Here is a 22,808-nt window from a genome sequence, read left to right as displayed (position 1 = left end):
CCAAGCACTCAGGGAATACCATCTGAGAATTAGGACCACACAGACCTTCCTTCCAGTCTCAACGTAGTTAAAAGTTGACCATGTTAACCTTGGGTGAAAGCTGTTACCAAACAGGCTGATAATACACCTGCAATGCCTATTGCGTGGGGCCAGTGTGAAGGTCAAAAGGGTAATGGAAGTGAAAGCATCTGTACTCTGTAAAGGGAATTATAATTTTATTAAGCTTTATAAAATGTTAACTGATTAGCTCAGTGTTTCCAGGGCAGGGATGTTTTGTAAAGATGCGATTCCCTTCCCAGAGCAAACCCTGGAGAATACAGCATCTCTGGCCCCACTAGAGACCCTATTACTGTCCCTTCTTAGGAATCAGTCCTAAAATAACTGCACGAAACCCCAGAATGCCTCAGGAATTGGGCCTGGGGAGGAGGAGGAGAGATGGAGTGACCTGGGGAAGCTAGTTAAGAACAAACCAGCCCGTCTGGTTTCAGCCCTGGCAAGGAAAAGTGCTGTTAAATTCTGCATCTCGGAAGTCCGTGCTCTCTGGCGTGAGCATCAGTGCTTATTGTCAGAGCTGGTTGCCTTGGGGTGGCCTGAGTGGCCTCAAAACCCTTAGGAACCTGTCCCAGGGGTCAGCGCTCTTAGGCCACGACTAGAGTCAAAGAACGGGGCACAGAAAGAGACTGAACTCAACCTGTTCTAATTCCGGGCATTCCTCAGCCGGGTTCCGGCTGGTTTTGTATTTATTTGTACTAACTCATGTATACGGACTCTTTTCTTGTTGTTGGAGCATTTCTCCCCGGGGGAGAGGGTGGACACAGACCACAAAGGCCAACCCGGTTGACAGGTTCGAGTTCGGTGTAGTCAAGCCGGTGGAAGTTGCTTGTAAAAATAATAATAGTTCTTTGTACATACATACACTGGGGGCTTTGGTTCCCCTAAATAGCTCCCGTCTTTTGGATTTCATTTAAACTCTAACGCCTAGATTGCAAACAACAGGCAGAAGTTATTCTCAGTTAACAGATGGGGAACCTGTTGCCCAGAGAAAGCCTGGGGTCACAGAGCCACTTCCATGGTTTCACTTTGTTTGTCTCCTTTGATCCTCATAATAAGCCTGGGGGCAGTGAGAAGGGCGGAAGTGGTTAAACGCCAAGTACAGGTGAGGGTCAGAGAGGGAGAATGAGATTGTGCTGGAAAATGGTAAAAGCGAAAAGTTAAGTTAATTAATTATTAAAAGAAGAAAAGAAAATGGTAAAGGCTAAAATTTTAATTAATTAATTATGTTTTAAAAAAGAAAATGGTAAAGGATAAAGACCTTAGGATTTCTGACCTGAAGTTCCCATCCCCAAACTTTATCAAATCTAGATGTCAGGATTCCCCGTGGGCTATAATTGCTGCCTAGGTCATCTTCCCCGTGTGTCTTTCCAACCAGTTTCTCTCGTTAGTTTCTCCCCCACCCCAAATAGATGGCGAAACGTAAACGCGTAGCATGGCTGCCCGCTCCCTCGGCCGTCCTTCGCCCGTCTTCCTCCTCTCCTCCCACCCCACTCAGTCCGAAGAGGGGGCCTGGACCTTCTTCCTGACCAAGTTGTCCTTAACCACCTTTGGCTGGCGGATCCCTTTGAGAGTTTGATGACACAGCAGTGGCATCTCATTGGAAAGCAAAACACCCATGGCTGCAGTTTTGCACACAGTGTCAAGGGGCTTCAAAGCCCATCCAGCCCACCCGCAAGTTAAAAACACCTGCCCTCAATCTTATTCTCCCCCAAACAAGCCCCCCTCCCAAGGAGGCTGGTGACTCTGTGATCGTCGCAGGGAACCGGCAAAGGCTCTGGACGATCTCCTCTTCCTCAGCCTTTCTTCCTGGGGCATGGTGGGCAAGGAGTACCCCTGTGGGGATATTTGTGGCCAGGCCCTGGTCACATGTCCTACCTGCCTGCCTAAGGGGAGCCAAGCAGAGCAGGAGAGAGGTGGGCCACTGGGAAGGTTGAGAGCCCTCGCAGGTGGTATGCTGCCCCTTGCAGCACCGCTGGCCACCCTCCCCGCTCCTGGGGAGTGGAGCCGAGGCTGGGTGCTAGGTGCTGGGCTTCTGCATCTTACGCACTCCCTGCCCTTCTCCCTGGCTGGGCCTGGTTCTTCCGGGGTAGAGCCGTGGCTCCTTCCTCCTGGCTATTGGGTCCCCACTCAGGCCCACCTGTCTGTGTGGAGTGGACTGGTGTGTGTTCCGTGCAGTCTCTGCAGTATCTCGGGGCCCTAGCCGTGGTCCTGAAGAGGAAAAGGATGCTGGTTGGAAATGAGCCTGTCAAGATTTCTCCCACTGCCTTCAATGGGATGTGGTGTGTGAGCATGTGTGGCTGGGGTCCGTGATCAGTGGCGAATGGGTGGTGGGGATGAGCGCCTGGGCCATTTCCTCTGGTGAGGAAAGTCTGAGTCTAATGTCCCCTCCTTTTCTTTTGCAACCCATAGATGTCTCTGTCCTAGTGGGGGCTCCTCTCCCCTCCTCCACTGGAAGGAAGCTTCTCCTTCTTGCACCCACACAGCTCTTTTGCCTCCATCTCTACTCTTCCCTATCTCCCCCGGCCTGGTCCGCATGCCTTCTCACCTGTGGCTGCTTTCTCTTGCCTTTTCTGCTGGGGCTGCTGCCCCCACCCCCCCCAGCCCTCTAACCTGCTTGTGTCCTCGCTGCAGTGGCTGTTCTGTGTTGCATGGCACCCTACCCTCCTCTCCTGCCGGCCCTCCCCCTTCCAGAAGCTGCGCGGGGGGGGGCTGGGGGGCCGGGGCATCATGAATCCCCAGGGTGGAGGGGGACAGGGGAATTATTCTCCCGTTTCCTGCTTTTACTAACGAACCCGCCATTTTTGTGTCTGGACTTTGATTTGTCTGAGGGAACAGTCGGGTTTACTAATCTGTCATCTCCTTCCTTGCCTTCCCCAGAGACCTTCCTCCACTCCCCTGCCCCTGGCTTCCTTTCCACCCAGTGCCCATCCCCCCACTTTCTCTACTTCTTCCCCCCCAGGCTGACCCCCCTTCCTCTGTGCACCTCCTGATGTTCCCTGCCTCCTGCTACCCTCTCCCCCACCCCCTGGACTACGGCTGCTCTAAAAGAGTACTTGTGCATTTGGGGGACAGATAGGGTAAATAAGGCAGCCCTTTTTAGGGTGTTCCATGTGGCAGTGATTTGCATAAAGCCATGGGGGCAAGGTCATTTTTGTACCCAGTCTGGAGGGTAGTTGAGGAGGGCACCCTCCCCCTCCCCCAGGTCAGGTCCTTCTAACTCTGAGAGGGCAAAGGCAGGGGAGTTGGCTGAAAGGACTGGGTCGAAGAGAGCCCATAGGTCGAGGAAGATACCAGTAGCTGGTGCCCTGGCCTCTGGGGCTGGGAAGAGGGACAGCCGAATGGCTCCGGTGGGCTGGAAGGCCGATGTACGGATGGGGGCCAGAAGAGCCTCTTCCTGGGGAGCTTTGGGGCTGCACAGAAGCAGGGGTGCCTGGTTAGGGCAGTCTCGAAGGACCGAGGCGTAGGGTTTGTAGATGGGACACAGGCAGCGAGAGCCAAGTGTGGCCTTGAGCCTGGAGGTGACTTAATGCTCCCCTTTAATGACTATGTGTCCCTGGACCGGGCTGGCATTAGTGGGGTCACAGGGGCACGTCAGGCCAGGTGCCTACCCTTCCAGGAGCTGACTGTATCTGGAGTGACCAGATATAGGCTTAGGAACTAATTAATGGCCCAATTCCTGATCTCAGTGTAGCATAGGAGTGGAGGTGGTGGGGGATGGAGTGGAATTTGTCACAGGGAGACCCCCTTCTCCCCGCCACCCCTCCCTGTCTTGTCCACACCCCTTCAGCCCAGCCCCCTTCTTCCCTTTCTCCAACCCCCTTCTGCCCGGTCTAATCTTGTCTGCATGTTTTTGTGACTAATACTTTGACCCTTCCCTTTTCCACCCAGATCCCCACTTCCCAGCCTCGGGTAGGGTGGAGGGAAGAAGAAATAAACAATCATGACTAGCCGTCCCCTCAGAACAAGATTCAGAAGCTTTCAAACTGCCCCTTCCCATGAAGACACCCCCATCACCATCTGTCCTTGAACCTAGTCGCCCCAGCACAAGGTTTGATGGTTCCCAGGAGGGGCTCGTCTGCCCTTGCTCAGTGCCCGCCCCCCATCCCTGGGAGATGGCAGTGCCAGCCCAGCACAAGGGGGACTCAAGGATCCTGTGGTGGAGGCTCCCCCGTTCCTGTTTTGCTCATGTCCCTTAGGAGTTCATAGCACCCACAGCTGCCCCATGGCCATGGAACCCTGGGGACCAGTTGCTTGAAGATGGCTGGTGGCAGATGCAAATGGGCTGCTATGGGTCGGGGCATCACGGGTTGTGACTGGAAGTCCTGTCTCCAGACTTTGCCTGAAAAGGGGGTGCTGAAGCACGTTCGGGGAGTGGGAAGTGGGAGTGAGCTGTGACCTGAGGAAGCACCGTGTTGGGCTCCCTGTGAGCCAGCTTCCTGGAGGCCCCTGCAGGAACCTGCCTGCTTTCCCAGACAGCCTTCCCAGAGTGGGGGCTCACGGTCCCCTAGCCCGTGAGTCTTCTCTCACAACCTTGCTGGGGGTCCCGATCCCTTGTGGGCTACACCTATGGACTTTTCAAGGGCCAGGTGGGCATTTGCCTGGGGAGGGGGTAGTCCGAGAGTTTCCTGCCCTTGTCACTTCCCACAAGGTTACTTCTGCCTTCCCCAGGCCGCTACTGAGCCCCTCTCACCTCCTTGGAACACTGGGTAGTCTCCCACCCTTACTCATCTTGCTTCCTTACCTGGCTTTTCAACCCCGAGTCAAGGTATCCTGAGGTTAGTCCTGTCCCCCTCTGTCCCCTAACCAGGCCCTGACTCCCTAGAGTATGACGGTGGCATCAGTAGGGAAGACAGAGAAAAACAGGCTGATGAATAGGTAAAGTGCTGCCCTCTTGGGACACAAGAGAGCGACCTGAATAGAGGGACCTGGGAGTAAAGAGACAGACTCAGGAAAGGGGCGTATGGTGGGGATCGGCCCTGAAGGGCCTTCTGCGTCCCCCAGGAAGTTGCAAGACTCCCCAGGAATATCTGAGTTCTTGTTGCTCATGCCCTGGCTCTCTGCTGTCTCCCTACTGGGCTAAGACTGACAGGACTCAGCGCCCTGAGGGGAGAGCTGCAGGTGAGTCGCAGCCACCACGATCCAAGGAGAACTGGTGGTCAGATGCTCTGAAATCACATGTGGGTCCAGCGAGCACCTTCAAGAGGAGGGGAGCGGCGGTGCCATCGGCACCCCCCATTCTGGGGCCCTGAGCCACTTCCGGGAACTGATTCTTGGTGAGCGCTTCTAAGTACCCTGCCTGCTGCGCTGGGGGCCGCGGGGCAGGCCTTAGCCTATCCTGAAACCATCAAATCTTGTGCTGCCTCCTTTGTCCCCTTCCCTTTCTGTCCCCACTGTTCCTCCTCCGAGACAAGCAGACATAAAAATGGGGGAGCCCCCTCTCCCATTGCCCCCTGGCCCCTCCCTTGCCCAGCCCGAGGCTCTTCCCAGGGAGTTGATGCCGGTTGTCTCCTTGTCTCCCCCCCTCCCTGGGCTGGGCAGGTGACCATCTCGGTGGACGGGATCCTGACCACCACAGGCTACACGCAGGAGGACTACACCATGCTGGGCTCGGACGACTTCTTCTACATCGGGGGCAGCCCCAACACGGCCGACCTGCCGGGCTCGCCCGTCAGCAACAACTTCATGGGCTGCCTCAAGGACGTGAGTGGGGCTGGCGGGGGCTGGGCTCCGCCCAGGAGCCCTTTGCCCGTGTGCAGGGGGATTTAGTCTGACCTGGCCAGGCGCCTGGGGCCTCTGTGCCTCCCAAGTTCATGGTGGCGGACCGTTCCTATTTAAAACTCAAGGCCATGGACTCCATCAAGAGGCTGCCCTTCTCTCACTTCTTGAGCCTCCAAAGTCCCCCATCCTCTCAGAGGACCCTGTGGCTGGCAGCTGCCGGCCATGACGACTGAACACCTGTGTTTCAGTCTCGGCTCTTCCACTCACTAGCTCTGTGACCCTGGCCCAGTCCCCTGATCTGTCTAAGTCTTAGTTTCCTCATCTATAAAATGAGTGGTCAGTATCTACTTCTTAACATGGTTATGACAAGCGGATGAGAGTGTAAACGAAAATACTTTGTCAGTTGGGAAGTGTCAACGGCATGTTTGTTGGTGGTGGTTGTCTTGTCATTATCATCATGGGACACCATGCCAGTGCTGGACAGGGGGACAGCACAGAGAAAAAAGGGGGGCACGGGGGTGCTCGTTCACAGCCTTGGTGCGTGAAGTTCTAGAACAGAGGCCAAGCCAGGGGTCGGTAGTGCTGAGCAGGCCCTTCCCAGGGCTGGGTGGCAGGGTCCCATGGTGCTGGCGGCCGCTGGGCAGGGAAGGCCAGGCGCTAAGCTGCTTCTGCTGCTTCTTCCTGCCCTTCCCTGCAGGTGGTCTATAAGAATAATGACTTCAAATTGGAGTTGTCCCGCCTGGCAAAGGAAGGGGACCCCAAGATGAAGCTGCAGGGGGACCTGTCATTCCGCTGTGAAGATGTGGCTGCCCTGGACCCTGTGACCTTTGAGAGCCCCGAGGCCTTTGTGGCCCTGCCCCGCTGGAGCGCCAAGCGCACCGGGTCCATCTCCCTGGACTTCCGCACCACTGAGCCCAACGGGCTGCTGCTCTTCAGCCAGGGCCGGCGGGCCGGGCCCGGGGCCGGCAGCCCCAGCTCTGCCCAGCGGGCCGACTACTTCGCCATGGAGCTGTTGGACGGCTACCTCTACCTCTTGCTGGACATGGGCTCTGGGGGCATCAAGCTGCGGGCATCCAGCCGCAAGGTCAATGACGGCGAGTGGTGCCACGTGGACTTCCAGAGGGACGGGCGCAAAGGTCAGGAGGCCTCTGGTCTCTTCTCCTCTCATCCCGGTCGCCCCTGTCCCCCGCCCCGACCTCCTCTCCACGTCTCTTCTGTCCTATAGTTTCCTGTACCCTTCGTGCCATCTCCTCCATTCTTCTCTGGCCCCCCCCGGCCCCTCCGGTGTCACTACTGTCACGGTGCCTGGGCGGGAGGAGCCTCGTGTTTGCAGTCAGTCAGACCTGGGTTCACCCCTCAGCCTCCCCACTTACTGTGCGTGTAACTTTGGGCCCGCCTCAGCTTTCTTATCTATAAAAGGAGTCATTACATCCCGGTCATCAAGAGGAGAAAACAAGAGAACACTGTAAAAGCGTTAGCACAGTGCTTCCCACAGAGTAGACATCCCAGCCTCCTAAAGAAAAAAATCTTCCAAGCACGCCTCCCTTCTGTCTCGATCCATTCAATTTTCTTTGATTAAACTCACTTGAGAGGTATGTGCTGAGTCCCCACTATGCCAGGTGCTGTCCAAGGTGCTGGGGTAGGAACAGCAGTGAACTCAATAGTCTTTGCCGTCACAGAGCTCCTGTTCTGGAGTGTGTGTGGGGGAGGACACTGAGGGTGGCCGCCCCGTGAGGAGTCCAGCACAATAAAGCAGCAGAGCAGAGTGCCAAGGTCAGGCAGGCGCTCTTTCTTGAACCTTCTGTTGCTTCTAGCCACCCTCTCCTCCATGCTTCCTTTTCCAGCTCCGTTTTCCATCCTCTTGTTGTTTCCTGCCCTGTTCATCTTGTGAAACACAGGAGAATTATCTGAGACGGAGAGAACGGATATAAATGAGAACTGACACATTATCCAATTTAAGCACTTATCACTGTCAGCTAAATTTTTGTGCTCCCCCAATTGTCACCGCACTGGGCCTTCAAGTCTGGGTGGAATGATCGTTCCCCAACACACAGTGGGGAAGGGGGCTGCCACGGCTCCTGGGAGTGTCAGCGTCTCATGGGCTTTCTGTTTTTTTCTCTCCTTTCCTCAAAGAAAGGCTCACTCTTTCTTGATCCCCAGGCTCCATCTCGGTGAACAGCCGCAGCACCCCATTCTTGGCCACCGGGGAGAGTGAGATTCTGGACCTGGAGAGCGAGCTGTACCTGGGCGGTCTGCCTGAGGGGGGGCGGGTGGACCTGCCCCTGCCCCCCGAGGTGTGGACGGCGGCGCTTCGGGCTGGCTACGTGGGCTGTGTGAGGGACCTGTTCATAGACGGGCGTAGCCGAGACCTTCGGGGCCTGGCCGAGGCACAGGGGGCTGCGGGCGTCGCCCCCTTCTGCTCCCGGGAGACGCTGAAGCAGTGTGCGTCTGCCCCGTGTCGCAATGGGGGCATCTGTCGAGAGGGCTGGAACCGCTTCGTCTGTGACTGCATCGGGACCGGCTTTCTGGGGCAGGTCTGTGAGAGAGGTGAGGCTAGTCACCATCCCAGGCGTCCTCACTGCCGCCCCATGTCCCCTCCTGCTCAGCGTGCCCCTCATAGACCAGCCCTGGGCCTGGCCTCCTCGTAATGATTCTCTCGGTCTTCTCTCTCCCTGCACGGGCTGTTGCCTGTCCCCCGGCCCCCTCTCCCCCCACTCCTGGGGCAGAGGCCACGGTCCTGAGCTACGATGGGTCCATGTACATGAAGATCATGCTGCCGAATGCCGTGCACACGGAGGCGGAGGACGTGTCTCTGCGCTTCATGTCCCAGCGGGCCTATGGGCTCATGATGGCCACCACCTCCAGGGAGTCAGCCGACACCCTTCGCCTCGAGCTGGATGGGGGCCAGATGAAGCTCACTGTCAACCTCGGTAACCACCCCACCCTGCACTCCTGGCCCCTTCCCTGACCTTGCCTCTGACTCACACCCCCTCTGTCTGGAGAAGCCGGTGGGGGCGCCAGCGAGAGTTTGCGGGTGGGGAGGGTGGGAGCCCCCAGAGCTCATTCCCAGCGAGGATACATTGTGTAGGGCGGTGCTGTGTGCTCAGCCACCCTGAGTGGGGGGGACCCCGAGTGCAGCCAGGCCATCTTTCCGAGTGTGTTTGGGGTATGACAGCTGCCCTCCCAGGGTACTCACGTGGGTTTTGGCGTGTCTGTCCTGCGTGCACAATGACATAGCTCACTCTTGGTTGTCAGCTTATCCACGTGCTCATTCATGGGTTCATTCACTTGGGGAGCACGGGAGACGCCCACTGCTGCTGAGCCTGCGCTCAGTGCAGCAGCGGATCCAGAGCCAAGGAGGACCCGCCCGCACTCAGCGCCCTCATCTGCTCTGTGCTGGAAGGGCCATGTCTGCGTCTGTGTGTCTGTGTGCGTAGCTGCACGTGTGACACTGGAGGCATTGGGACATGTCGTCTCCCCTTTGTCTGCTTTCACATCTGAGTGGAAGACACCCGATCGCCAGCTAGGTGTTGCTCCCTGTTTTATAGATTGTTAAATTCATATACTGACTTATCCAGCATCACAAAGCTGGTGACGGGGGTGGGGGAGGGAGTGGGGGGAAGAGCCCAGGCTCAGACACGGGTCATTTACCTAAAGTGCAGGGCTCCTCTCATTGTCTCTAACACAGCTGGGGGTGCAGGGCTGTCAGGGGCCCTTGCTGTCAGAGGGCTTGTGTCTCTGCCCCTGCCCAGAGCAGGCCACGGCTCCGCTTCAGGGGGCAGCCCTCGGGGTGTCCTGCGGGCAGGACCATAAGGCCTGTTGGGGCAAAAAAACCTCAAGTTCACTCATTCAGCTAATATTTATGGGACACCTCGTAAGTGCCAGGTGTGTTGCAAACCTGGGACTACAGTTGTGAATAAGATGAGGTCCCTGCCGTCATGGAGCTTTCAGCCAGGGTGACACTAGAAGTTAGAGGTCCTAAGCTGTCCAGGCTGGGCTCAGGTCTGTCCATTTCAGACCAGCCTCTCTGAGCATATACGCGTGTAGTACCCAAGGCCACGGGGCTCCTTGTTTCCTGGGCCTGGAGGAGAAGTGGGGCTCCTCCAAGGGGATTAGAGTCCTCCCCTGGCGACGACACCGAGCTTTGAGCTTTTACAGATTTCTGTGGAGTCTCATGCTAACACTGGTCTCCAGGCATCTGTGGGACAGACTGGCCTTTTGGGGACCCATTACCTTGTTAATCAATGTATATGTATGTTTTCCTTTCCCCTTTTGGCCCCCTGGCCTTATATTCCTAGGACAAGGATCGCTGAGCGAGGCAGGGGCTGGGGGGAGGTGCGCAGGCGGCCAGGGCCTCAGAGTGGCTTTAGGGTTCCCTGAAGCTCTGCTTCTGACTGTGATAGCAGCCCACAGAGTGGGTGGCAGGTGGCAGTGCTGCCGGGGAAAGCAGGATGGGAAGCAGCCTTTGGCCAGCGCTCCACGGGTCTGTATAGCACCCCTGGCACCCCGGAAACAGTCACAAGAGGAAGGCACCAGCCCACGACCCCACGATTGGCCCTGTGCTTCTCAGACCTCCCAGGTCTGCGTACCCAGCATGCAGTGCCCCCTCCCCCTGGCATGTGTGTGTTCTCTGTGCGGCTGTGCACGTGGCTCTGTGTGCATGGTGGGGACACAGCAGGGAAACTGGGGGCTTCTATTTGCAGGGAGGGCAGGTGCTGCTTCCTCACTTGCACTGCCTTAGGTTCCCCTGTGAAGAAGCTTGGGTTCCTTTCGATTAGACAGGAGCTGGTGTCCTTGGCCAGAAAAAGGTACTCTGGTGGGCCCGCAGGACTTTCACCCTTAGGGTCTACTTCCTCCTTCCCATGGACACGTTTTTCTGTCTGTGCCACATAAGTATTTAGAAGTTAGAGAAAAGGTGGCTCTCAGGATGACAGCCAGCAGGACAGTCCTCTCCCCTGCCTCTCACCCCTGGCTGTGCCCGGCCCCGTGCAGACATGTCATCTCTAACACAGCTCACGACACGCTGTGACCAAATGCTGGGCGCAGACGCATGTGTCCACAAGTACTGAGAGATGCTTGTACAGGGAGGCGTGTGGCCGCTGTGTGATCACACAGACACACAGGCTGTCCACACCCCCCACCCAGCCTCAGGCTGCGAAGGGAAGAGCACTGGGCTTGGGGCCAGAAGATCTGGGTTCTAGCCCTGGTGTCCTTGACTGCTGGGTAAGTCATTTCCCCTCTCTGAGCCTCTGTTTTCTTCTCTGTAAAATGGGGATAAGAATCCTTGTTCTGCCTACTTTCTGTGATGGTTTTGAGGCTCAAATGGAATAATGGGAGTGAAGACATTATACGGATGCAAGACACATGCGTAGAGATTCTCCAGCCTTCTTGAGAGAAAGCTGTCCTGGGATAGGGACGTAAGCTTAGTCAGGCCTGGGGGCTCGCTTCCTTCCACTTCGCATGACCCAGTCTGGCCTCCAGCTCAGGAAGTCTGTTGTGTTCCCCATCCCGCTTGCCACACAGGGCCTGGGGGACCTCACAGACAAGCAGAACCACCGACGCCCCTGGGCTGGACTCGCTGCTGGGCTGCGGAGAGAAGCCTGGCAGGGCTTGGACCCTGGTCTTGCTGTCTCATCCTATAGGAGGGAAAGTCAGACTTACACAGGCAGCTCGTCAGGTGCTCAGTGGAATGACGCAGACTCGGTGCTGGGTCCTGAAGAGGACCCAGCTGTCTGCCAGGGACCTCTTGGTGGGGAGGAGGCGCTGAGTGAGTGCCTGCCTCAGGAGACGGGTGTCTGCTAGGCCAGAGCGGGCCAAAGAGGCCCTGCTGCCTCCTTCCAGGCCGAGGATGCCCGAGAAACCGGACTGTGCCTCCTGCCCTGCCCCTGGCCTTCAGCACATCTGCAGACACTTTAAGTTCTCAGAGCTCTGCAGTCGGCAGCCCCTGAACAGAGCAGCTGCTCTGTCCCTATAGGACTGTAGAGTGTCCTGGATTCCGCACCCCGTTCCAGTGAGACTCTTCCTGGGTGCCTGCTGCCTTGGCTGTGGCCCCTGCGGCCAGTGCCCAGTCTGGCCGCCTACCCCTCCTCACCTTCCCTGGAGTTGCCCTCCCCCAGATGTGCCAGTGAGACCACGTGGAGGGCGCGTTGTATGAAAGAATCTTAGAGCTGGAGGGGCCTTTAGAAGTCACCCCTTCAGCCCGCCCCCACTCACACGTGGGCCTTCCCTTCCCTTGTGCTCAGACGCCTGCCATGTCAGGAGCTCCCCACCTCTGAGACGGCCATTCGAATCACTGGGTCATTGTTCCTAGGCGGAAACCCCCCCTTCTGAACTTCCCAATCATGGACCTAGTTACATCCTCTTCAGCCTGACAGAGCAAGCCCAGCTCTCATTCACATTGTAAGCCAGGCTCAATACGCATCACATCCCAAAGCCCTGCAATCCCTGGGGCCGTGGGAGGGCACGTGTTCCCACCTGGGGCTCCTGTTGGCTGGGCTCCTGGGGAGACAGTTCGGACTGAGAGCTGCACCCAGAGTGCACACTGCCACTGCGATGTCACTTCCAAGATGACACTGGCCAGTGTGCTCCCGAGGCTCCTGGCGAAGAAGCCTTGCTGCCGCTCCCTCCAATCTGTGGGGCCAGGTTGGGGACGGCAGGGGTGGACTAGATGGGGCACAGGAAGCCCGAGTTCATGCCCTGAGTTCCTAGCCATGCAGAGGACTTCTTTCCACCTGTCTCGTCACACTTTGGTACTCTCACCCTGGTCTCTAGGTACACCCAGGGCCTTGAGTCTGCACAGACCAGTCAATTCTGTCCATTCCCCGAACTGGAGGCGCAGGTTACTAGCTGATAGGTTACCAGCTAATGCTCCCTGAGCTGTGCTCTGGGCGGGTGTGTACACTGGAGGGCTGCTGCGCCCACTCACTCGCAGTACCTCGTTTCCTCTGGGATGGTGCTGGCTCCCTCCTGGGGTGCCCATCTTCCATGAGTGCTTGCTTTCCTCCAACCCCACGGGAGTGGGGGCTCCTGAGGGTGTGGTCATTGCAGAGGGTGGGCCTGGAGCTGACACCTCTTCTCTGGACAGATGGCGCCCATTCATGGTTCTCCCCTGTTGGGGCGGGGAAAGAATTGAGCGCTTTCCTGGGCCTTTTCCCCACCCAGGGAAATTGGCCTGCCCTTTCAGTCCCCTTTTTTCTTTTTTGGACCCTTCATTGGTGAAGACTCTGCTGGCCTGGAGAGAGCCCCCGTGACCTGAAGCCAGGCCTGGCACCCTCCCACCCTCACCCTGACATTCCTCTCCTCCCCCTCTGTCCAGCCTCTCCCCTCTGTTCCCCCTTCCTCTTTTCTCTGGCTCCCTCCCTGTCTCCTTCCTCTTACTGGGACTTCTTACTTCCCACTGTGTCTGCCCCTTGACCTTCCTCGGCCTCTGCCCTCCCTTGATGCCAGGCTGTGGCTCAGGGTCCTGGCTGCTCCCCCCCACTCTTCTGCTGTGGTTGACAACGCGTGTGGAGCTCAGCTGTACTGCCCGAGGGGCCCATGCCCCCCAGGGCCACAGGGGAATCTGTTTACCTCCACTGCAGGAACCTTCAGGGGCCCAGGGGATTCCAGGGTGCCCCCACCCCCTTAACTTCCTGGGCCCTGGGGTTCTCTGCTGAGCCTATTCTGGGAGGAGCCACAGGAAGCCAGGATATTGCTGTTAACCAAGTGCTGGGAACTGCTCCCCCTCTGAAAGTCAAGGGCCAGCCTGGTGAATACCTGTTTCTTGCTCCCAGCTCAGAATCCTCTTGTTCAAGTCCCTCTGCTCACAGGGAGGGAAGCTGAAGCTCAGAGAGAAGAGATTCACCCGGTCACATAATGAGATTAGGACCCAGCCTTTCTGCCTCCTGGTGCAGCACTTTCTGCAGCCCCCCTGCCGTCCGGTCTGAAGGAGCGATGCAGACGTCCAGGGCCCTAAGACCCAACTTCACAGGACTCTGGTGCTCTGTGCCCTCTGCAAGGCTGGCCGACTGGCATGTGTGGGTAACGTGTCCCCACCAGGGGGTTGGCCAGAGGCCCTAGGGCCCCTGGCTGTAGCTCTGTGTACAGTGTGCTTTCTGACCACGTGGGACCTGGAGCTGGAGGCTAGCATCGCAGGGGCAGGAGACTGGTTATGGTGCCTGCTGGTCCCTGAACTGCTGTGTCCTCAGAAGTCATACTTTGGGGGTCTCAGTGTCCCCATCTGTGAGGCTTTGGCCCCCTTCCTAGGAAAACAGATTAATACTAGTTCCTCTTTAGGGTTTGGGACCACCGGGTCCCCAGTGATAGCCTGGCATCCTCCAGCTTAGGAAGGGTAGAAGGAAGGTTCCTGTAGGGGTGGTGCCAGCCCCCTGGGACTTTGGGGGGACATATGGGTACGGGAAGGGGGTGCTGGGGCAGACCCCTCCGTTTAGCTCAGAGCCCAGGGGTCATGGAGAGTGACATGTCACAACCTGGGCTCTGAGCAGGGAGTTGTCCCAGAGCAGGGGATGCAGGGACTCTGGCCTTCCCCACCCATCTCACTCCCAGAGATGAGGAGATGTTGGGTTGGCCAAGCCCTTAGCCCCCCAAAAACTCCCCTGTACGCTGAGATTCCCAAGGTGCCCCTCTCCCTCAGACAGGAGAGGCCTGGGCCCTTCTGAGAAGGGAGAAGCAAGCCCTCTTCCTATCACCTGACTGCCCTGCCTCCTAGCCCTGGGGAGGGTTGGAGCCCTCTTGGGGGCAGGAGGGAGGGGAGAGGGCACCTGGGCACGCGTGGTCCCCGGAAAGTGGCCCTTGGGGGAACCCCCACCCGCAGACACCCCTCCCTGTGAAGGATGTAAAAAAAAAAAAACTTGTTCTGCCTTTTTGTCTCCCCTCCCCTCTGCCCGCCCCATGGCCCCCCCAGACTGCCTGCGCGTCGGCTGCGCACCCAGTAAGTGGCTTCCCTTCTTCTGCAGAGCCCCAAGGGGCTTGGGACGCTGGACACTGGGATCTGGGGAGGGATGGTGGAGGGAGGAGAAGCCTTTATTACTGGCTTGCGTGGGGGTTGGTCATGGGTGTGGGGAGGGGAGCCGGAGTGGAGCTGATGGGGAGTGTGGTTGTGGAGGGCAGAATAGGCCAAAAGAAGCCAAACTGGGGAGAGTTGGTGGATGGTCCGAGGTCAGCATGCTCACCGGGTCTGGGAAAAGGGAGGCCAGGAAACCTCGTCACCTCAAATCCTCAAGAGGATGGAGCAAAGACTTGGTGGCAGCAGGACGGCCCACCTCCCTTTGTGGTGGCAGGAAAGGAGCTGGCGAGGGGCAGGGATATTCCACTGCATCTCCAGGGTTGGCCACAAGGGGGCGGGCGAGGCCCACTGGAAAGGAGATGAGGGCTTGAGGCCAGTGGAGGCGAACGTCACAGGGCCTCAAAATTCAGCCCTCCACAACTCCTTTGTTGGGTGGGGGCTGAGTTTCCGCCACATAGGGGTGCTTTTCGAGGTGACAGTGGCTCTCAGCAGGGGTGAGATGGAGAATGAGTGTGGACATTTCTGAACACCCCCGTGTGCTGCCTCAATGCTGTCTCTGCGTGTTTCCGCATGGTGTGCCCGGAGGTCACGCAGAAGAGCACAGGAACATGGCAGGCACAGGCAGAGGGGCTGTGTTCAGCACATCTCTGTGTGTGTGTGGTATTTGTGTGCGTACGCCTGGTGAATCCTGTCCCCTGCTGGTGTGAGTCCTGGGGGGCCCAGGGGTGACCTGGGAGTGCTGCAAAGTTCAGCACATCCTAAAGGTAAATAGGGTTGTAGACTTGGGAGCAGATAATCCTGGTCTTGAATAAATGGTCGTAATCCCTAAGAAACATTCCCATCTCTGGCCATGCTGGACGAGCTGTGTGTGGTTGTGTGTCGGGTGTGTGGAGTTAACTGGTGTGTGCAGAAAGGTCTCACTGGGTCCCTGTGTAGATGGGGGAGCTGTGGGTGTGTGTGGAGGTTCCACTACCAGCAGCGAAGCTGTGGGTGCATAGTGGGGCTTTTTGAAAGTTTAAGATCTGCATATATGCTGGGAATTTAGCTGCTGGCTACACACGTCACTGAAGGTCCTTTTAGGAGGCTGGGGGACAAGTACGTTGGTTGTTAGGACAGGAGTATCTGTGTGTAGGGTCTTAGGGCACAACTCAAGAGGCACGGTTCCCACTGATTCTGTTCAAATGGCACCTTCGGGTATCGTACAAAGTGGTGGTTCCAAGTGTGTCTGGGTTTATGACGGGATATAAAGAGCTGTTCGTGTGAGTGTGTGCACCTCCTGTGTGCACGGCATGGCCAAGTGTGTGAACCTGCGTGCACACACGAGTGGGTGGTGAGGCGCCGTGCCTGGGCTGGTACATGAAGCCACTCGCGGGCGTGTGCAGGTGCCATGCTCACTCCCCCCTTGGTGCCGCAGGTAAAGGCCCCGAGACGCTCTTTGCGGGGCACAAACTCAATGACAACGAGTGGCACACGGTGCGGGTGGTGCGGCGCGGCAAGAGCCTGCAGCTGTCTGTGGACAACGTGACCGTGGAGGGTAGGTGGTCGGGGCCAGGGGTGGGCACGTCTCTACTGACCTCTGCTTGGCCCCATTCTGGGTGACCACTGCAAAGGTAACATTCCTTCAAGCCGCCACTGTCACTTCTCCCTCAGGGTGGTCTGTGGTGGGGTCCTGGGCCCCAGGGGCCATTTCAATACCTTGCAGGCAGCATGTCCCCAGAAGCCTGTCATCCCAGGACTGACGTCCTACTCCTGGACCCAGGAGCCATCTTGCTGCCAGCACCGACCTGAGGGTGTTTGCTGATGTCTCTCCCATGTGGCCTTTGTGTGGAGGGGAGGCTTCTGGGGACCCACGGCCCCACTCTAGGAACGATCCTACGGTCCGTGCCCCAAAGCCGCCCCTCATCTCTGTCTCCCGTCCCGAGCAGGACAGATGGCAGGAGCCCACACGCGGCTGGAGTTCCACAACATTGAGACGGGTATCATGACGGAGCGGCGTTTCATCTCCGTGGTGCCCTCCAACTTCATCGGGCACCTGAGCGGGCTGGTGTTCAACGGCCAGCCCTACATGGACCAGTGCAAGGACGGCGACATCACCTACTGCGAGCTCAATGCGCGCTTTGGTCTGCGTGCCATCGTGGCGGATCCGGTCACCTTCAAGAGCCGGAGCAGCTACCTGGCGCTCGCCACACTCCAAGCTTACGCCTCCATGCACCTCTTCTTCCAGTTTAAGACCACAGCCCCCGATGGGCTTCTCCTGTTCAACTCAGGCAACGGCAATGACTTCATCGTCATCGAGCTGGTCAAGGGGTGAGGTGCTAGGACTGCACCGCTGTCAGGAAGTGGTCCCCTCTCCCTGCTGGCCAAGACATGGCCTCCCCGCCACTGGCTGAGAGGTCTCATCCACCCCAAACCACAGGTCAAGGTTCAGGTCCCCAGCCACCAGCTAAGAGGGCGAAGCAGGACCCCCCTTCTGCCCTGGCGACTCCCCAGTTACTTCCTTGCCAGGGGTGTTCCAGTTCTATCTGTTCTCCGTTCACTGACCTGCCCAGGCCCTCGAGCGCTCTCTCCAGGCAGAAGACAAGGTCGTGTCCTTGTGGCCTCTTGCCTGAGCAGCTCTGTCCCTGATCCCACGGCCCCTGCTGCTCGCACAAACCCCTCCTGCTACCAGCTCCTCTTCTGAGCCTGTCACAGGGGCCGTCTCCTCCATGACCCTCCCTCCCCACATTCGCCCCATGACCAGTTTTTGTGCCACGGGTCTGGGTCCCTCCATTGTGGGGGCTTCCTACCTACCCCTTCCTCCTGTGGCACTGAGGACCCCTGACAGCTGTAGCTCCTCTTTCCCCCGTCTTCCCAGTATTGCCCCTCGCCTTGACCCAGTGTCTCCTCCCTACTGGGGCAGGTACATCCACTACGTGTTTGACCTGGGGAATGGCCCGTCCTTGATGAAGGGGAACTCAGACAAACCAGTCAATGACAACCAGTGGCACAACGTGGTGGTGTCCAGGGACCCAGGCAACGTGCACACGCTCAAGATTGACTCCCGCACTGTCACGCAGCACTCCAATGGCGCCCGAAACCTCGATCTCAAAGGTGGGGCCTGGGGCCTCTGGAGCAGGCCTGGCCCTAGCGCTGACACCCCTCCGCCCCAGCAAAATCACCCCTGCCCTGGCGCTTCCACTCACGACTCTCCCTCCTCCCTCCCCGTTCTTTCTGCCTCTTTCCCATTCCCCACTGAGTCCAGCCTGACATTTTCTTGTCAAAGATCTGCTCAGCTCTTCTGTGAGGCTGCCCTCTCAGCACTGAAAGCCTGGTCACAGGTTGTGTGTCATGGGGAGCTTGGTGGCCTTACTCTAGAGCCAGGAGTAGGTAGCCCAAGCCTTCTGTTTGGTCCTGTCGGTCCTCTGAGGTTGAGAAGCCTGCCTTGGCTGAGGGATGGGGAGAGAATGGGGAGCTTAGCATCCTGGCAGATGCCTCTTCTGGGTGGGGTGGGGGTGGGGCAGTTGCCGGGTCCCCGAATGCTGCCCTGGTCATCTACCTCGGGCATCAGTTCGGCCAGCTCTCGGGACTTTTTTGGACCCAGGCTTCCGTGGTGGGCTCAGCTTCACACCAGGGTCCCACCTTCCCTAGGGTGTCTTTAGTAGCTAGTGAGCAGTCATCGCCTGCCCCCAGAAGGGCTGGTTTAGAGAGCGGGAAAGGGGAGGATAAGCCTACACACTGGGGTGTTGCAACAGGCGTGAGGGCGAGGCCTGTGGCTTCTGCAGAGCCCACTGGGGCAACGTGGGCGACTGCCTGCACCACCCAAAGCAGCTCTCAGCTCCACAGGGACCTCTGGGTGTCAGTGACTCAGACTGTTCCAGCTTGGGGAGGATTCTCAGAGGCCATTGAATTCATCCCCCTCTTGGAGAGGTGGAAGCAAGCTTCCGGAAGCTAGGTGGTTTGCCTGAGGTCACAAAGTGAGCAGGAAGCCCGGCTGGCACTGGAAGTCTTGTCAAATCCTGGGCCAGATTGTGTGGCACAGCGCTGCCAATTCTCCCTGCTCCCAGAAGGGGGCGATATGTCACAGACAACCCACCGTGGCAGCAAACCCAGGGGTGGGCTGGGCCAGTCTTGTGTTGCATTGAGCCCCTGGCCGGGGCATCCGGGTGGATCCGTCGTGCTGAAACTCTGCTACGGGCTGGCCAAGGCTTCAAGAAGTTAGGTTCCATGTGGCCAGGCAGGGATGTGGGGATCAGGTGTCCCTGAGAACTTCCCGATGTCACCAAGGGTTCCCAGGCCAAGCCTTCGTTATTGTTGGAGGAAGGGAGCTGGGCTTAGAACCCGCCCCAGGAGAGAACTCAGAGGAGGGAGAGGCCTGAAGGAGTTCTGGGAATGGGAGACTTCAGAAGGGGGGGCGGGGGTGGAGGGATTTGGGGCTGCACATCTATGAAAGGCCCTGATTACAAGCCGGAACTGGAATCAGATGTGTGGGGGAGAGCATGTAGCAGTTTCCTCCAGCTGCTCCCCGCCAAATCCCCCAACCTTCCCCTGGCCCCTGCATCTGGGCTTCTCTGGGAGAGGAGCAGACAGATGGCAAAGTGGAGAAGGAAGAAGGAAGAGATGGGGGGCGGGAATTTGCAGGACGCTGGATCTCTGTAAGGCAACTGGAGTCTGGGATGGGACACTGCACGGCCAGGAGGATCTGACAGCTAGATACAAAGTCCTGGGAGGGGAGTGGGGACGGGGAAGCCGAGGTTTTGACCCCACTCCCTTTGCAGGGGAGTTGTACATTGGTGGTCTGAGCAAGAGTATGTTCAGCAACCTGCCCAAGCTGGTGGCCTCCCGGGATGGCTTTCAGGGCTGCCTGGCCTCAGTGGACCTCAACGGGCGCCTCCCGGACCTCATCGCAGATGCCCTGCACCGCATCGGGCAGGTGGAGAGGGGCTGTGATGGTGAGTGGAAGGTGGAGGAGTTAGATGTGACCCCGCAGGCTGCAGGAGGGCCAGCTGCAGATGCGGACCAGGGCAGCAAAGTGGCGTTCTCAGATCTTGTACGAGCCTGTTCCCCCCACCAGCCCTGGGGCAGGGGTACAGGGGTGTGATGGGTCACTTACTCTCCCTATTGCCTCCCATCCAGGCCCCTTATCACAGTTCAAGGCCAAGCCTAGAAGTCCTTGAGCCCCCCCCCCAGCCCCTCTCCCCCCTCTCAGCCTGGCAGAGCTGACATCAGGGTCTCAGCCTGGCCCTGAAGCTTCCGTACCTCCTGGGGAGGGAGGGGCTTGGCTGAGCCTGGGGTGTTTCTCCTGCCTCTTCAGGCCCCAGCACCACCTGCACCGAAGAGTCTTGTGCCAACCAGGGCGTCTGCTTGCAGCAGTGGGATGGCTTCACCTGTGACTGCACCATGACTTCCTATGGCGGCCCTGTCTGCAATGACCGTGAGTGTCCGGGAGGGTTAGGGGTCCTAGGGGGAGACCCTGGCCCGTTCCCTGGACTGCTGGGGAGGAGGGAGGGTCTCGGAGAGCCGTGATGTTTGCTTCCTTCTCATCCCTTCTTGTGAGGACCCAAGGGGAACTGCTGGCTACTGTCCCCTCCCAGAGTCTTCTCAGGCCTGTGCAGGACGGCTGCTGCCTGAATCTCTGGGGCAACACGTTGGTAGATGGCCTCTCCTCTTCTTCTGAGCTGGTGGGACACTGCTCCCTTCACCCATAACCAAAGGTGTCAGCCTCTGTTGCTCTCCCTGTGCGATTTTGGCCATGGTCTTACACGTTGTACTTGTAGCTCACACATACACACTATTACTGCACAGGGCGGGGGGTGGGTGCTGGTGTGGGCCTGCACCCGCTTTCCTCTGTCATCCTCAGAATTGTGCACTGGAAGCCTGTTACCTCCTGCCCGGAGACGTCCACGCCCCAGAGGGCAGGCTCAGGAGGCCTCCCAGGAGGCCAGGCTGTTGGACAGCTGGCTTCCCTGGACACTGGCCAGGCACGTCCTGCCTTCCCCCCAAGAAGCCCAGCTGTGGGTTGTCCCACGGAGCTACAAGGACACTCCCTGGGTCCTTGCCTGCTTCTCCTCCCTGGCTGGGCATCTGCCTGCCAGCCTGCATATTGTTCGAGCCGCCCCTCGGCCCAGAGAGCCACTTCAGCAGCAGTCTCCAGTTCCTAGTGGTTGGTGGCCAGCAGCTGGTTAGAGCATGGCAGAGGGTAGGCAGCTGGGGCAGGCAGTGGGGAGAGGCAACCTCCTGCTCGAGGGGGTGTTTAGAGTTTCTCTCAAAGGATCAGGCTGGCGGCAGTGGATGGGGAGAGTGCAGCCCCCTCAGGTATCGCTTAAATTGTTGTCCCTGGGGTAGCCCTGCTGAGACACCAGGGATGAGACACTCAGCTGCGTGGGAACAACGCATGCATGCACGCAGGTACGCACGCACATGCACGCACACACACGCACAGGAGGACAGGGCTTCTCTGTTTTACAAACATGGAAACTGAGGCCTGGAGGGGTCACTGGATTCCTGGAGAAAGTAGTAGATCTGGGCTAAGAACCGGGGTCACTGCCTTTGCCTCCACATGCCTTAGTCATCTGGGCAGAGGGCTGAGTGTCTTTCGGGATAAACCTGCCGGTTCCGGAAAGGGCTCTTGGGTGGTCATGGTTTTTCTTCCTCCCTTGGAAAATGGCCCAGTCCATCTCCCTCAGCGCTATCCCCGTGCTCTCAGGCAGGGCCCACCCTTGGGTACCCCCACATCCTACCCTGTCCTCCAGGATTTTCCTTGTCTAACCTGTGGCTCTCTACCTTCCAAAGCCCCCAGACAATGGTCACCTCAGGGGCACTCCAGCCCTGGCTCTGGGAGGAAAGGTGGGGCTGGGCTGGGCTCTTCCCTCTCCAGGTCAGTCCTCACAGGCGATCTGAAGATGGTGGTAACTGCGGCCTACTAGTAACAATCCCCACAGATTGTTCCTAGAGAAGGCAGCAGGAGGGATAGGAACCAACCACCCTGTTTCCCTGATGAGGAAACTGAGGCCTCAGTGAGGCAGCTCCTTGCTCTAAGTCAGAGCACGGTGGTGCAGCGCAGCCAGAACCTAAGCGATCCTGACTGTCACTCTCTGCAGCTCACTTAGTCCCAGGTTGGTGGTGGTGCGAAGGTGGGCCTTGCGTGCTGGGGGTGCAGGGGATCAGGGTGAAGAAGCGCTGCTGTCCATCGTCACTACTATACTCCCACATGGTAGAACCTTCTGGAAGGGAGCATAGAGATGGATGGGAGTTTAGGGAGTCATGCGTCTTTCAGCAGAGGTGGAAAGAGAGGCTGGGACTTTCCTGGTTCTGGGCAAGTGGGAGGCAGGGAGAGTTGGGGCTGGGAAGCAGGGCACGTCTTGGGAAATGTCACCATACAAGAGCATTGGTCTACGGTCTGGCGGCAGAGCTATAGAGGTAAAGAAAAGGTGGGTGCAACCTGGGAGCCTCCAAACGCAGGCCACCTGTTCTCTGGGGGTTACTCCTCTTCCCAGGTCTCTATGCTTGGCACTGTTTCGTGTTCACACTTTCTCTCTCTGTACCTGGTCCACTTGGGGCCCTGCAGATGCACAAGGTCAAGCAGGAAGCTGGCTGAGGCCCATTCAGTTCATCCCGCCCCTGAGTTTGAAGGTTCTCAGGGGCGGTCCTGGGCACCAAAGGGCCCTTCACCCGAAGAAAGGGAGGTGGGTGGGAATGGCCAGGGAGGAGGGAGCTGGACTGTCCTCAGAGGGTTGGGGTTGGGCTGTGCTGCTGTCTGGGGTGGGGAGAGACTGGGATGAAACGAGGTCTGACATTGCAGAACAGCCTTTTCCACTTGTGGCCTTAGTTTCTCTGTCTGTTACGTGGGGACTACCCCTGGGGTGGGGGTGGGGGTGAAGGGATCTCTGTGTCTCTTTAAAGCTCAAGCATCTGCTCTGGGAATGTAGGAGGAGATCAAGGGGAGAGAACCCATCTCTTCGATGAGAGAGAGGAAAGAGAATGAAAAAGAATAAGAAATGAGAGAGGAAGGAAGCTAAAAGGAGGGACACTTCCTGATATGCAGCTGAAACCCCAG

At 58.1% G+C, this 22,808-nt stretch overlaps 1 protein-coding gene and 1 long non-coding RNA gene across 35 annotated transcripts in view; one reads left to right on the top strand and one right to left on the bottom strand.

The window, feature by feature from the left end:
- NRXN2 (neurexin 2) overlaps positions 1 to 22,808 on the top strand; it is a 104,935-nt gene that overhangs the window by 43,082 nt on the left and 39,045 nt on the right. For 14 of the 34 annotated variants that reach the window (XR_012497627.2, XM_074336604.2, XM_074336595.2 and 11 more), the window contains 10 exons: positions 5,593 to 5,754; positions 6,470 to 6,908; positions 7,933 to 8,319; positions 8,499 to 8,702; positions 14,675 to 14,703; positions 16,184 to 16,310; positions 16,702 to 17,083; positions 17,676 to 17,866; positions 19,531 to 19,704; positions 20,067 to 20,186. Coding sequence is in view for 33 of the 34 variants with exons in the window: in XM_074336604.2 (XP_074192705.1) it covers positions 5,593 to 5,754; positions 6,470 to 6,908; positions 7,933 to 8,319; positions 8,499 to 8,702; positions 14,675 to 14,703; positions 16,184 to 16,310; positions 16,702 to 17,083; positions 17,676 to 17,866; positions 19,531 to 19,704; positions 20,067 to 20,186 (2,215 nt within the window). In the remaining variant the exon portion in view is untranslated. The remainder of the gene's footprint in view (positions 1 to 5,592; positions 5,755 to 6,469; positions 6,909 to 7,932; positions 8,320 to 8,498; positions 8,703 to 14,674; positions 14,704 to 16,183; positions 16,311 to 16,701; positions 17,084 to 17,675; positions 17,867 to 19,530; positions 19,705 to 20,066; positions 20,187 to 22,808) is intronic. The other 20 variants (XM_074336605.2, XM_088789674.1, XM_074336611.2 and 17 more) reach the window with 2 other exon arrangements.
- Positions 7,238 to 14,332, bottom strand: LOC141572284 (uncharacterized). Its single transcript, XR_012497628.2, has 3 exons — positions 13,528 to 14,332; positions 12,707 to 12,880; positions 7,238 to 7,679 (listed from the first exon to the last, which is right to left on the bottom strand). It is a non-coding gene; the product is annotated as an uncharacterized LOC141572284 (long non-coding RNA).

This window comes from Rhinolophus sinicus, chromosome 14 (genome assembly GCF_057876585.1).
Source record: "Rhinolophus sinicus isolate RSI-liver-muscle chromosome 14, RSI-T2T, whole genome shotgun sequence".
Taxonomy (NCBI): Eukaryota; Metazoa; Chordata; class Mammalia; order Chiroptera; family Rhinolophidae; genus Rhinolophus; species Rhinolophus sinicus.
Note: the sequence above shows the minus strand (reverse complement) of the source record. Positions and strands in the feature narration are given on the sequence as shown.